The 12,985-nt window shown below is 39.7% G+C and overlaps 1 protein-coding gene across 5 annotated transcripts in view; it reads left to right on the forward strand.

Annotated features, from left to right (window-relative positions):
• Ash1l (ASH1 like histone lysine methyltransferase) overlaps window positions 1-12,985 on the forward strand; it is a 157,737-nt gene that overhangs the window by 65,807 nt on the left and 78,945 nt on the right. For all 5 annotated transcript variants that reach the window (XM_057793376.1, XM_057793374.1, XM_057793373.1 and 2 more), the window contains exons 6-7: window positions 8,573-8,752; window positions 11,265-11,359. In XM_057793376.1, the coding sequence (XP_057649359.1) occupies window positions 8,573-8,752; window positions 11,265-11,359 (275 nt within the window). The remainder of the gene's footprint in view (window positions 1-8,572; window positions 8,753-11,264; window positions 11,360-12,985) is intronic.

Below are 12,985 nucleotides of genomic sequence, written 5' to 3' on the forward strand. Positions count from 1 at the left end.
GGTGAAGTACTCATGCATGCCAATGATTCCAGGTTGAAGAACAATCTGGAGTTTTAAGGTCAATCTGAGCTATACTGATACTGAATTTCGGCCATCCTAGGCCACATAATGTAGCTAGAGCCTTTTTTTAAAACACAAGGTGGCCATAATTATTTTGATATAGTAAAAAAAGTAAAAGGGCCTAAGATTCAAAACAAAACAAAAAAATGAACCTTTAGTTAATGAATTCAAGAGTCTAATGTGATAAACAGCCAAAGGAATTTATTGAGCTCTACATTTTTCTCTGCTCCCCTCCCTGCCTCTCCCTTCCCCTTCAACCCTCCCTCAAGGTCCCCATGCTCCCAATTTACTCAGGAAATCTTGTCTTTTTCTACTTTCTACTTCCCATGTAGATTAGATCTTTGTAAGTCTCTCTTAGTGTCCTTATTGTTGACTAAATTCTCTGGGATTGTGGTTTGTAGGCTGGCTTTCTTTGCTTTATGTTTAAAAACCACCTATGAGTGAGTACATGTCATAATTGTCTTTCTGTGTCTGAGTTACCTCACTCAAAATAATGTTTTCTAGCTCCATCTATTTTCCTGCAAAATTCAAGTCATCGTTATTTTTTTCTGCTGTGTAATACTCCATTGTGTAAATGTACCACATTTTCCTCATCCATGCTTCGGTTAAGGGGCATTTCGGTTGTTTTCAGGTTCTGTCTATGACAAAAGCTGCTATGAACATAGTTGAGCACATGTCCTTATGGCATGATTGAGCATCCTTTGGGTATATAACCAACAGTGGTATTAGTGAGTCTTGAGGAAGGTTGTTTCCTAATTTTCTGAGAAATCGCAACACTGACATCCAAAGGTTGTACCAGTTTGCATTCCCACCAGCAATGCAGGAGTGTTCCCTTTTCCCCACAACCTCTCCAGCATAAGTTGTCATCAGTGTTTTTGATCTTGGCCACTCTTACAGGTGGAAGATGGAATCTCAGAGTTGTTTTGATTTGCATTTCTCTGACTAAGGATGTTGAACATTTCCTTAAGTGTCTTTCAGCCATTTTAGATTCCTCTGTTGAGAGTTCTCTGTTTAGGTCTGTACTCCATTTTTTTTTAATTGGATTATGTTTTCTTTTGGTGTCCAATTTCTTGAGTTCTTTGCAAATTTTGGAGAGCAGACCTCTGTCTGATGTGGGTTAGTGAAGATCTTTTCCCGGTCTGTAGGATGTTGTTTTGTCTCGTTGACCGTGTCCTTTCCTTTACAGAAGCTTTTCAGTTCCAGGAGGTCCCATTTATTAATTGTTTCTCTCAGTGTCTGTGCTGCTGGGGTCCTATTTAGGAAGTGGTTCCCTGTGCCAATGCGTTCAAGTGTACTTCCCACTTTCTCTTCTATAAGGTTCAGTGTCGCTGGCTTTGTGTTGAGGTCTTTGATCCATTTGGACTTGAGCTTTGTGCATGGTGATAGACGTGGGTCTATTTTCATTCTTCTACATGTTGATATCCAGTTATGCCAGCACCACTTGTTAAATATGCTTTCTTTTTTCCATTTGATGCTTTTTGCTTCTTTTTCAAAGATTAAGTGTTTGAAGACGTGTAGATTGATATCTGGGGGTCTTCTATTCGGTTCCATTGGTGCTCCTGTCTGTTCTTATGCCAATACCAGGCTGTGTTCAGTACTCTTAACTCTAGTAGAGTTTGAAGTCAGGGATTGTGATGCCTCCAGAAGTTCTTTTATTGCACAGGATTGTTTTGGCTATCCTGGGATTTTTGCTTTTTTAAATGAAGTTGAATACCGTTCTTTCGAGGTCTTTGAAGAATTTTAATTTTGCTGGGATTTTGCTGGGCATTGTGTTGAATCTGTAGATTGCTTTTGGTAAGATTGCCATTTTTACCAAGTTAATTCTTCCTATCCAAGAGCAAGGGAGGTCTTTCTACTTTCTGGTGTCTTCTTCAGTTTCTCTCTTCAAAGATTTCAAGTTCTTGTCATACAAGTCTTCCATTTGTTTGGTTAGAGTTACTCTGAGACATTTTATGCTATTTGTGGCTATTGTGAAGGGTGTTGATTTTCTGATTTCTTCCCCAGCCCTATTATCATCTGTGTACAGGAGGGCTCCTGATTTTTTTTTTTTTTGAGTTAATCTTGTATCCTGCTACATTGCTGAAAGTGTTTATGAGTTGTAGAAGTTTTTTTGGTAGAATTTTTGGGATCACTTATGTAAACTATCATACAGTGAGAGTTTGACTTCTTCTTTTTCAATTTGTATCCCCTTGATCTCCCTTTGGTGTCTTATTGCTCTAGCTAGGACCTCAAGAACTATATTGAATAGATATGGAGAGAGTGGACAACCTTGTCTTGTTCCTGATTTCAGTGGAATCGCTGGGAGTTTCTCTCCATTTAGTTTGATGTTGGCTGTTGGCTTGCTGTATATTGCGTTCATTATGTTTAGGTATGTTCCTTATATCCCTGCTCCCTCCAAGACCTTTATCATAAAGGGACGTTGTATTTTGTTAAATGGTTTTTCGGTATCTAATGAAATGATCATGTTTTTATTTTGCAGCTTGTTTATATGGTGGATTACATTGGCAGATTTTCGTATGTTGAACCATCCCTGCATCTCTGGGATGAAGCCGACTTGATCATGGTGGATGATGGTTCTGATGTGTTCTTGGATTTGATTTGCCAGTATTTTATTGAGTATTTTGCATCAATGTTCATGAGTGAGATTGGTCTGTAATTCTTTTTCTTAGTATTGTCTTTATGTGGTTTGGGTATCAGGGTAAATGTAGCCTCATAATAAAGAGTTTGGCAATGTCTGTTTCTATTGTGTTGAATAATTTGAGGAGTATTGGTATTAGTTCTTTTTTGAAAGTCTTGTAGAATTCTGAGCTGAAACCATCTGGTCCTGGGCTTACTTTAGTTGGGAGACTTTTGATGACTGTTTCTATTTCTTCAGCAGTTATAGGTCTGTTTAATTTGCTTATCTGGTCTTGATTTAATTTTGGTAAGTGATATTTATCCAGAAAGTTGTTCATTTCCTTTAAGTTTTCCAATCTTGTGGAGTACAGGTTTTCAAAATATGACCTGATGATCCTCTGCATTTCCTCCATGTCTGTTGTTATGTCTCCCTTTTCATTTCTGATTTTGTTAATTTGGATATTCTCTCTCTGCCTTTTGGTTGGTTTGAATAAAGGTTTGTCTATTTTATTGATTTCTCGAAGAACCAACTCTTTGTCTCATTGACTCTTTGTATTGTTTTCTTTGTTTCTATTTTGTTGATTTCAGCTTTCAATTTGATTACTTCCTGCGGTCTAGTTCTCTTAGGTGAGTTTGCTTCTTTTTGTTCTAAAGTTTTCAAATGTTCTGTTAATTCACTAGTGTGGGATTTTTCCAGCTTTTTTTTTTTTGTTGTTTTTGTTTTTTTGAGACAGGGTTTCTCTGTGGTTTTGGGGCCTGTCCTGGAACTAGCTCTTGTAGACCAGGCTGGTCTCGAACTCACAGAGATCCGCCTGCCTCTGCCTCCCAAGTGCTGGGATTAAAGGCATGCGCCACCACTGCCCAGCAGAGATGCCTTTCTTGTATACAGAAGAGGGATGGATTCTGTTTTCGTATCCATTCTGTTAGTCTGTGCCTTTTTATAGGTGAGTTGAGTCCATTTACGTTAAGGAATATTAATGACCAGTGGTTGCTATCGCCTGTTAATTTAGTTTTCATCGTTGGTGATGTTAATTCATGTATTTTTTTCTTCTTTGGGATTTGCTGTAAAGAGCTCATCAATTGTCTGTGTTTTTGTTGGTGTAGCCATCTTCCTTGGGTTGGAGTTTTCCTTCTAGTATTTTGTGTAGGGCTGGGTTTGTGGCTAGGTATTGGTGAAATCTAGTTTTGTCATGGAATATCTTGTTTTGTCCTTCAATGGTGATTGAAAGTTTTGCTGGCTATAGTAGTCTAGACTGGCATCGTGGTCTCTTCATGTCTGTCTGCATTAACACTTGACCATGACCTTCTGGCTTTCATTGTCTTCACTGAGAAGTCAGGTGTAATTCTGATAGGTCTACCTTTATATGTTACTTGGCCTTTTTCCTTTGCAGCTCTTAATATTTTTTCTTTACTCTGTATGTTTAGTGTTTTGATTATTATGTGGCAAGAGGACTTTCTTTTGGATCCAGTCTATTTGGTGTTCTGTAAGCTTCTTGTATCTTCATAGGCATATCTTTCTTTAGAAAGGGAAAGTTTTCTTCTATGACTTTGTTAAATAAATTTTCAGTGCCTTTGATTTGAACTTCTTCTCCTTCTATACCTATTATTCTAAGATTTGGCTTTTTTTTATGACTCAAGACTTTATTTATATATTTATGAATTTATGTATACATACAGTAATAATAGTTAAAGAAAATTTTATCAGTTTGAGAAGGAGTGATGGAGGTATGGTTACATGAAAGGGACAAATGATGGTTTAGAGGGAGAGGAAGAACTGATTTAATTATATTTTCATTAAAAATTTTTAAAAAGAAATTAAAATTTTAAAAGAATAAGGAATTTTTAACATCAATAAGTGGTTTGTCTCAAACCACAAAAATCTGAATTTTGATCAAGTTTATTTTATTAACATGTTTAGCATTTTCAGTTGAAGAACTTTTTCAGTATTTTTATGCAGATATAGTTTTGTATCTTTAATATGTAGATAATTTTATTATTCCCACATCTGAGTTTTGCTCCCTTTGTCATTAATTTAACTGCTTAATGTAAAGTGAACTTTTAATCAAAAAGTAAGATAGAGAATATTATAGGAAGATACCCAACAGAGATCCTGAACTACTGTACATACATGAACACATTTACATGTTCATCTGGTTGCATATGTGAATACATACATATATACACACTCCTACGCACTTGCATGTAAAGAGACACAGGAAAAACTTGAAAGACTAAAAATGAATTAATTGAAAAACAGACTTCTAGACAACATCACATAAGTAGGCTCCATTACTAGTCAACAAAATCCCGAGATACTATTAAAGGGAACTCCTTTTCAATGAACTCAGTATGAGCAGAAAAATAAGATTTGGTCTTTTTATGTTGTCCCATATTTCATGGATATTTTGGGTTACACTTTTGTTAGAGTTAATGTTTTCTCTAACTGATGAGTCTATTTCCTCTGTTGTATCTTCAGCGCTTAATATTCTTTCTTCCATTTCTTGTATTCTGCTGTTCATGTTTGCAGTTGTGGTTCCTGCTCCTTTTTTTTTTATGTTTGGTTTCTTTTTCTTGGTTTTCTTTAAGTGATTTGCTGATGTCTTCCAATTTTTTGTTTGTTTTTTCTCCATTTCTTTAAGGAAATTTCTCATTTCATCTTTAAGAATTTCAAACATTCTCTTAAGGTTATTTTTTAGATCATGTTCTTCTCTTTTATCCATATTTGGTTGTTCAGGTTTGCTTTTGTAGGGTCTTTAGGTTCTACTGGTATTGTGTTGCTCTTTGTGGTGTAGCATGTGATCTTACCTTTTCTACTCATCTTTTCCTCTAATAGGTGTTGTTGGGGCTGTCTGAGATTCTGTTGAATAATCTTCTAGGTGACAGTTAATCCAAAACTCAGATGGTGGTTCCTCATGGTATAGTCATTTTCACAGTTCTAGTTACCCCGTTGGTTACCCCATGTTCCTGGAGGTAGCCCAGTGCTCCTGGGCTTTGGTCTGCTCCCTTGGAGATTGCTGTCTCAGGCCTACTTTGGCCTAGGCTGCTGGCTTTGATTTGTTTCTATAAATCCTGGTCTGGATCTCCTGCAGAAGTCCCTGGGTTGGAGTTGGACCTGGAAATGTTTCTGGCTCCAGTCTACTGCCTCGGTGGTCCCAGGCTCAGGTGCACCTGAACTCCTGCAGAGGACCTGCTTACTTCCTCAGAGGTCACAGACTCATGCTCAGACACGCAGGGGTTCCAGGTTCCTGCCTTTGATGTCCCAGACCAATGCCCGAACCCACAGAGGACCTGGCTCAGGCCTACTCTCTCTGAGGTCCCAGACTTGTGCCTAGCCCCGCTGAGATCTTTGGTTCCTGCCTGTTTCTTCAGAGGACCCAGGTTAACTCACCCCCAGACTGACAGAGGTCCTGGCTCCAGCCTAGTTCCTGGGAGGTCCTAGACTCTCACCCAGACCCACCGGGATGTTAGCTTAGGTCTACTCCCTTGAAGGTTCCAGATTCACATCTGGACCCTCAGCAGTCTCTTGCTCTGGCTCACTTGCTCAGCGGTTACTCCCTTGTACCTGTTCTGGATATTCCCTTGTACCTGTTCTGGTGGAGGTTGTTGACTCTGGATCTGGTTGCTGGCTCAATCCTGATCCGCCCATATTCCAGGACTAGGTTTGCTCCCCGCTTCTGCTCCTGGCGGATCCTGTTCTCTCTGTGTCCTAGGTAGCTGGTTCAGTCCCACTCAGGTGGAGATCGCAGACTTTTGAGTCAGGTCGTTGGATCAATCCTGGTTTGCCAGTGTCCCAGGACTGGGTTGGCTCCTGGGACTGGATTTGCTCCTGGCTTCTAACCTTCTTATATCCTGCTTCCTCTCACTGTCTTGTTTTCTTCATTGGTGACTTTCAGCACATTTATTATCATTTGCTTTGTTTTATTTGAGTTGATCTTCCTCATGGTGACTTAGATTCATATAACTTCAAGTTTATACTTTTATCAAATTTAAAGAGATTTTAGCCATAGCTATTTAAATGTTGTTACATTGTAACTTATTGAACTACAACCTAGCTGTAGTTCCAAGCTGTTTTTTTTTTTGTTTGTTTGTTTGTTTTAAATTGGTCTTCTAAAAGAGCAAGGAGTACTCTTAACTACTGAGCTATTGCTCTAGTCCTTGGTACAGCCTAGGATGGCCTTGAACTTGTGACCCCTCCTCTCCTGGAGACCCTCCTGGTGTGTCCCACAAATAGTAGATTTGTTTAATATAAAATGTTTGAGGACCAAAGGGGTAGGTAGAGGGGTGTGTGTGGGTGGGTGGGGGTGTTAATTTTTTTGTTTTTCGAGACAGGGTTTCTCTGTAGCTTGGAGCCTGTCCTGGAACTAGAGCTTGAAGCCCAGTCTGGCCTTAAACTCACAGAGATCCATCTGCCTCTGCCTCCCAAGTACTGGGATTAAAGGCATGTGCCATTACCACCCAGCTGTGCTGTTAATTTTTTTGGAAAGTTCTCAGTAAATTGTTCAAACAGGCCTTGAACTTGACTTCACTCAGCCTCAGCCTAGGTAGTAGTTTTGTTTATAGACTTGCACCACCATCAGGTTTACTTTGAAAATTTTTTGTTGTTATCGTTGGTTAGATACAGTCATACCCTGTATGCTAGGCTAATTTCACATGGATGTCTTCCTTCATTAGCCTCTAGCATCTGGGATTACAGGTATGAGCCAGGATGCTGGACTGCTCTGATTTTGATTTTCTGAGATAAGGTGACCCTGAACGCTGTACAGCTAAGAATGATTTGAACTTATATTTCTGCATCAACTCCTTTGTTTTTAGTGAATTTATTTGTTTTTATTTTATGTGCATTGTTGTTTTGCCTGCATGTGTATCTGTGTGAAGGTATCAGATCCCCTGGAGCTGGACTTACAGATAGTTGTGAATTACTATGTGGGTTCTTCAACTTGAACCCAGGTCCTCTGAAAGAGCAATTCTTAACTGCTAATCCATCTCTCTAGCCCTTTGGCTCAACTTGTTAAGCAGTAGGATTAAAAGCACTAACGAGGGCTGGAGAGATGGCTCAGTGGTTAAGAGCATTGCCTGCTCTTCCAAAGGTCCTGAGTTCAATTCCCAGCAACCACATGGTGGCTCACAGCCATCTGTAATGAGGTCTGGTGCCCTCTTCTGGCCTGCAGACATACACAGAGATAGAATATTGTATACATAATAAATAAATAAATATTTTAAAAAAAAAGCACTAACGAATACATCCATGTGCCTTGGTGTTTCTTTTTGTTTTTGTTTGTTTACCCCCACCCTCCAAGACAGGGTTCCATTGTGTAGCCCTGACTGTCCTGGAATTTGCACTATAGAACAGACTGGCCTCAAACTCAGATCTGCCTGCTTCTGCCTCCTGAGTGCTGGGGATTAAATGTGTGAGCCATCCACCCAACTTGTTTTATTTATTTGTTTATTTGTTTGTTTGCTCATTTATTTATTTGTTTGTTTTTTTGAGGTAGGGTTTCTCTGTAGCTTTGGAGCCTGTCCTGGACTAGCTCTTATAAACCAGGCTGGCCTTGAACTCACACAGATCCTCCTGCCTCTTGAGTGCTTTTTTTCTTTTAGACGGGGTCTTACTGTGTAGCTTTGGCTAGCCTAGAACTATGTAGTATAGACCAACCTGTCTACCAGCTCATAGAACAGTGGTTACCTCTGGAATTAAAAGTGGGCATCATCATGCCTGATGCATGGCTATAAGGTCAGTGCATGGGAATAGGAGCCACAAGAATCAAGATCTGAAGATCATTATTGTCTACACAGCAGGTTCAAGGCTAAGACTCCGCCTCAAAAATTACAACAAATACACATGTATGTGTGTGTATAATTATTTTTCCAATAACATCTTCAAATTATTTTTTTCTAGTTTTATAGAAACACCGGCTGAAATTCCCATTCCTCTTGAAACACCCACCGAACCTTCTGAACCTGAAAGTACGTTGCACCCTGTGCTGGCTCTCATCCCACGAGAAAAGAAGGCCCCACGTCCTCCAAAGAAAAAGTACCAGAGAGCTGGGCTGTATTCTGATGTTTACAAAACCACAGAGTAAGTAGTGGCGACTGAAAGCATATATCTTCTTATCCCTATTATCCACCACCATAGCTTTATAATTTTTACTACATTTGTGTTATCCAGTCTCTTCTCTACCACCACAGACTGGGTGGCAGGCACCTTTAACCACTAAGCCTGAACAAAATTTTTTTTTCACTACCAAAAACTAGTATATATAGCATTATGTATGTGTAATGTATTGTGTATGTACCCGTCTCGAGTACCTGGGTACTCAGTGTACTGTTGATGCCACACTGTGTTACAGGTTATAGTTATCATCCCTGGTGTTTAGCCTCTCTCTTCTACTTCCATTCTGTCAGATGGAGTCTAATTATGCCTTTTATTGTTTGAAAATAAGAATGAAAGCTAGGTGTGATGGTGTACACCTGAAATGCCAGCACTCTGGAAGCAGAGGCAGGAGGATTGCCTTTTGTTCAAGGACATCATTCTCTACATAGTTCATTCTAGGCCTGCCAGGACGTTTCTTAAGTTTAAAAAAAATGAAATTAGCCGAGCGGTGGTGGTGCACACCTTTAATCCCAGCACTCGGGGGGCAAAGGTAGGCAGAGCCAGGTGGTAGTGGCGCACGCCTTTAATCCCAGCACTCGGGAGGCAGAGGCAGGCGGATCTCTGTGAGTTCGAGACCAGCCTGGTCTACAAGAGCTAGTTCCAGGACAGGCTCCAAAACCACAGAGAAACCCTGTCTCAAAAAAAAAAAAATGTAAACAACAAAAACCTGAAATAGTCACTTAGCCAGCCAGGTAGTTCAGGGGGTAATTTTAAAGTTTTTTTTAATCCTATAACTTTAGAGTAATGCAGGTGGATTTCTGTCAATTTGAAGCTCGCCTATATAGCAAGTTCCTAGCCAGCTAGAGCTACATATGCAGTGAGACCCTGTCTCAAAAAATAAAGGAAACCTGGCTATGAGGCTCTGAACATAGCAGAAAAGTATAAAACTGAAAGAAGACTAAATTTAAGAGCCCCAGCCCTTGGGGTGTGATGTGTTTGTAGAGTTTCCAGCACAGGCCTGCTCTTTACACTCATGAACCTGTTTTACCCAAGAACAATTTCTATGGCCCAGGTATGTATACATATAAAAGAGGTATATGTCAGAGAGGTTATAGTGAAACCCCCAAACTGGACTACTCTGTGTGTATAAGGACAGTTTATTGGGGATCAAAATGCTAAGGCTATCTCTGGTGGCAGAGAACAGCAACTTGTGGGAAAGTATTTTCTGTGATAGCAGGGTAGAGGCTGTTTGAATTAGCTGGTAAACAGACCTCCCTTATGAGAGTCATGAGGGATAGGTAAGTGAGCTTCTGTTAGCAATATTGTCATCAGCACTGCTACTTTGGGAACCCACTTTGGACCAAACAGTATAAAAACCCAACATATATTGATAATAAATCATAAATTCATTAAAAAATTATCTTTAAGCTGGGCAGTGGTAGTGCACGCCCTTAATCCCAGCACTTGGGAGGCAGAGGCAGGCGAATCTCTGAGTTCAAGACCAGCCTGGTCTATAAGAGCTAGTTCCAGGACAGGCTCCAAAGCTACTGACAAACCCTGTCTCAAACCCCCCCCCCCCCAAAAAAAAATATCTTCAATGGCTAGAGCGATGACTTAGTGGTTAAGAGCACTTGCTGATCTTGCAGAGGACCTGAGTTTAGTTCCCAACACCCACATGGTATTTCAGGGGATCCATTGCCCTTTTCTGGCCTCTGCAAAAACCAGGCATTTGTGTGACACCAATGTTCATGCAAACAAAACACACATAAAATTAATTAATTAATCTTTTCGTTTTGTTATGTTTTTGTATGATGTGTATGCATGAGTATAAGTGACCTTGTGTATTTGTGGAAGGAAGAGAACAACTTTGAGCTTTGAATTCTCTCTTCCCATCATATCTCCTCCCATCATAAGCTCCAGGGATTGAATTTAGGTGGTCAGGGCTACAGACCATCACACGTGGACAGCCAGGGCTCCTGTTGAATGAATAAAATTGTTAGAGAATATTAAAGAACTTCTTTTTAATGGGAATTTCCAGAATTTAAGATTTTTTTTACTTATGTTCATATTTATAGGTGCTCAAAGGTACATGAGAGTACCTGCAGAGGACAGAGGTGGCCAGGCCCTTACCAGTTGCAGGCATGGGTGCTAGGACTCAAACTCAGGTCCTCTCTAAGGAGCTGGAAGTGCTATTAACTGCCGAGCCATTTCTCTAACCCTGGGTTGTTGTTTTTTTTAAGTACATTATTAGATTACATTTTTTTCTTTCTGTTTATTTATTGAAAAGGGGCCAGCATACATGCATGTTGAAGGAAAAGATAGTGTTCAGAAGTTAATTCTCCTTTAACAATATAGTTTCCAGGTCTCTAACTCGGGTTGTCAGTCTTGGTGGGAAGTGCCTTTATATACTGAATCATCTTTTCAGTTATAATTTATTTTCATTTGACCTCAGGAAGAAACTTAATTGCCTTTGTTTCTTACTCTTTTCTCATCATAGCCCAAAGAGCCGGTTAATCCAGTTAAAGAAAGAGAAGCTGGAATATACTCCAGGAGAACATGAATATGGATTGTTCCCAGCACCAATTCATGTTGGTGAGTACTGAGTCCACATAATTTATTGGTAAGAATAAACTCTATATGTTGAATTTAGGGGAAGTGCTTCTGTTCTTAGTTCTGCTGGGTTCAAGTTCTTTACCATTTATTTATAAGACATTCCCAATAATTCTCACCAAGGATGTGGGACTATAGCTCAGTTGATAAGAGTGTATGCCTAACAAATAATTTTTTTTTTTTTTTAATTTTATTTTTTTGGTTTTTCGAGACAGGGTTTCTCTGTAGCTTTGGAGCCTGTCCTGGAACTCCCTTTGTAGACCAGGCTGGCCTCGAACTCACAGAGATCCGCCTGCCTCTGCCTCCCGAGTGCTGGGATTAAAGGCGCGCACCACCACTGCCCTGCATGCCTAACAAATATAAAGTCTGGATTGGATCCCCGTAAGTATTTCATGAACCAGGAGCATGAACTAGGCAGAGAACATGCATGTAACTTTGTTACTCAAGCTGAAGGCAGGAAGATGAGAAGCTCAAGGACTCCTCAGCTACACAGTGAGCTAGAGAGCAGCCTGGAGCTCTGCGTGACAGTAGGAGAGAGGGAGGGAAATAAGCTCTGCATCCATCTGTTCATCAGCCCTGCTTTTCTTGTTTTATCATGGAATTAGCCAAGCAATGGGCATTATTCTTTTTCTTCCAAATGAGAATTTTGAGACTCTCCTGGGACATCATTTAAAGCAGACATTGATCAAGGACATTCTTTAGGTAGATCTTTCTTTTTATTGTTTATTTGCTTGGGAGTTTATTTTTGTTGTTAAGATAAAGTCTTACATAAAGGTAAGCTTCAACTTGATAGCAATGACCTTAGACTACTGACCCTCCTGACTTTATCTTCCAAATTCTGGGATTATAAACTGCATGCCATTCCCAGTCTTCATCTTCTGTTTAGAAATTAATTACTATCTCTTGCTTCAAGGAAAGGAATGGCAGGTTGTCTTAGTTGCTTTTTCTGCTGCTGAGATAAGTACCCTAGGCAAAGCAACATGAGGGAGAAAGGGCTTATTTTGGCTCACTTTCTGCCATGAATGTAGTTCAGTCCCACCCACAATTAAGATTAGTCTTTCTACATTAAATTAATGTAATCAATATAATCCTTAGGCAACAGGCATTGCCTAAGGGCTCATCGGTGAGATGAGTCTTCATTCTATCAAGTTGAAAATTAATACTGATGTCATAACTCTACCACTTGTCAACTTGACTACTATATACACATCACTTGACTTTTGCCTAAGGCTCATTACCATATTATAATGTAAAGGATATTCAGTCCAGCTTTAGAAGTCTACAAAGTTTTTCAAAATTGTAGCACATTAAGTCAGTTTTTAGTTGGGCATTGGTGGCACACACCTGTAATCTCAGCCCTCAGCAGAGCTAGGTGTATTTTGGAGTTTGAAGCCAGCCTGGTCCTACATAGTGAGTTTTAGGACAGCTGGGTCAACACAGAGAAACCGTATCTCAAAAAAGTAAAAGTGAGGTGTGATAACACATAACCTTTAATCCCAGCACTTGGGAAGAAGACTATCTATTGCTATACAGTCAGACCTCATTTCAAAAAAAAAAAAGTCAGTTTCCAATAAAATTTTTAAAAAAATACAGAGACATATTTTCAAC

This window comes from Chionomys nivalis, chromosome 18 (assembly GCF_950005125.1).
Source record: "Chionomys nivalis chromosome 18, mChiNiv1.1, whole genome shotgun sequence".
NCBI classification, from domain to species: domain Eukaryota; kingdom Metazoa; phylum Chordata; class Mammalia; order Rodentia; family Cricetidae; genus Chionomys; species Chionomys nivalis.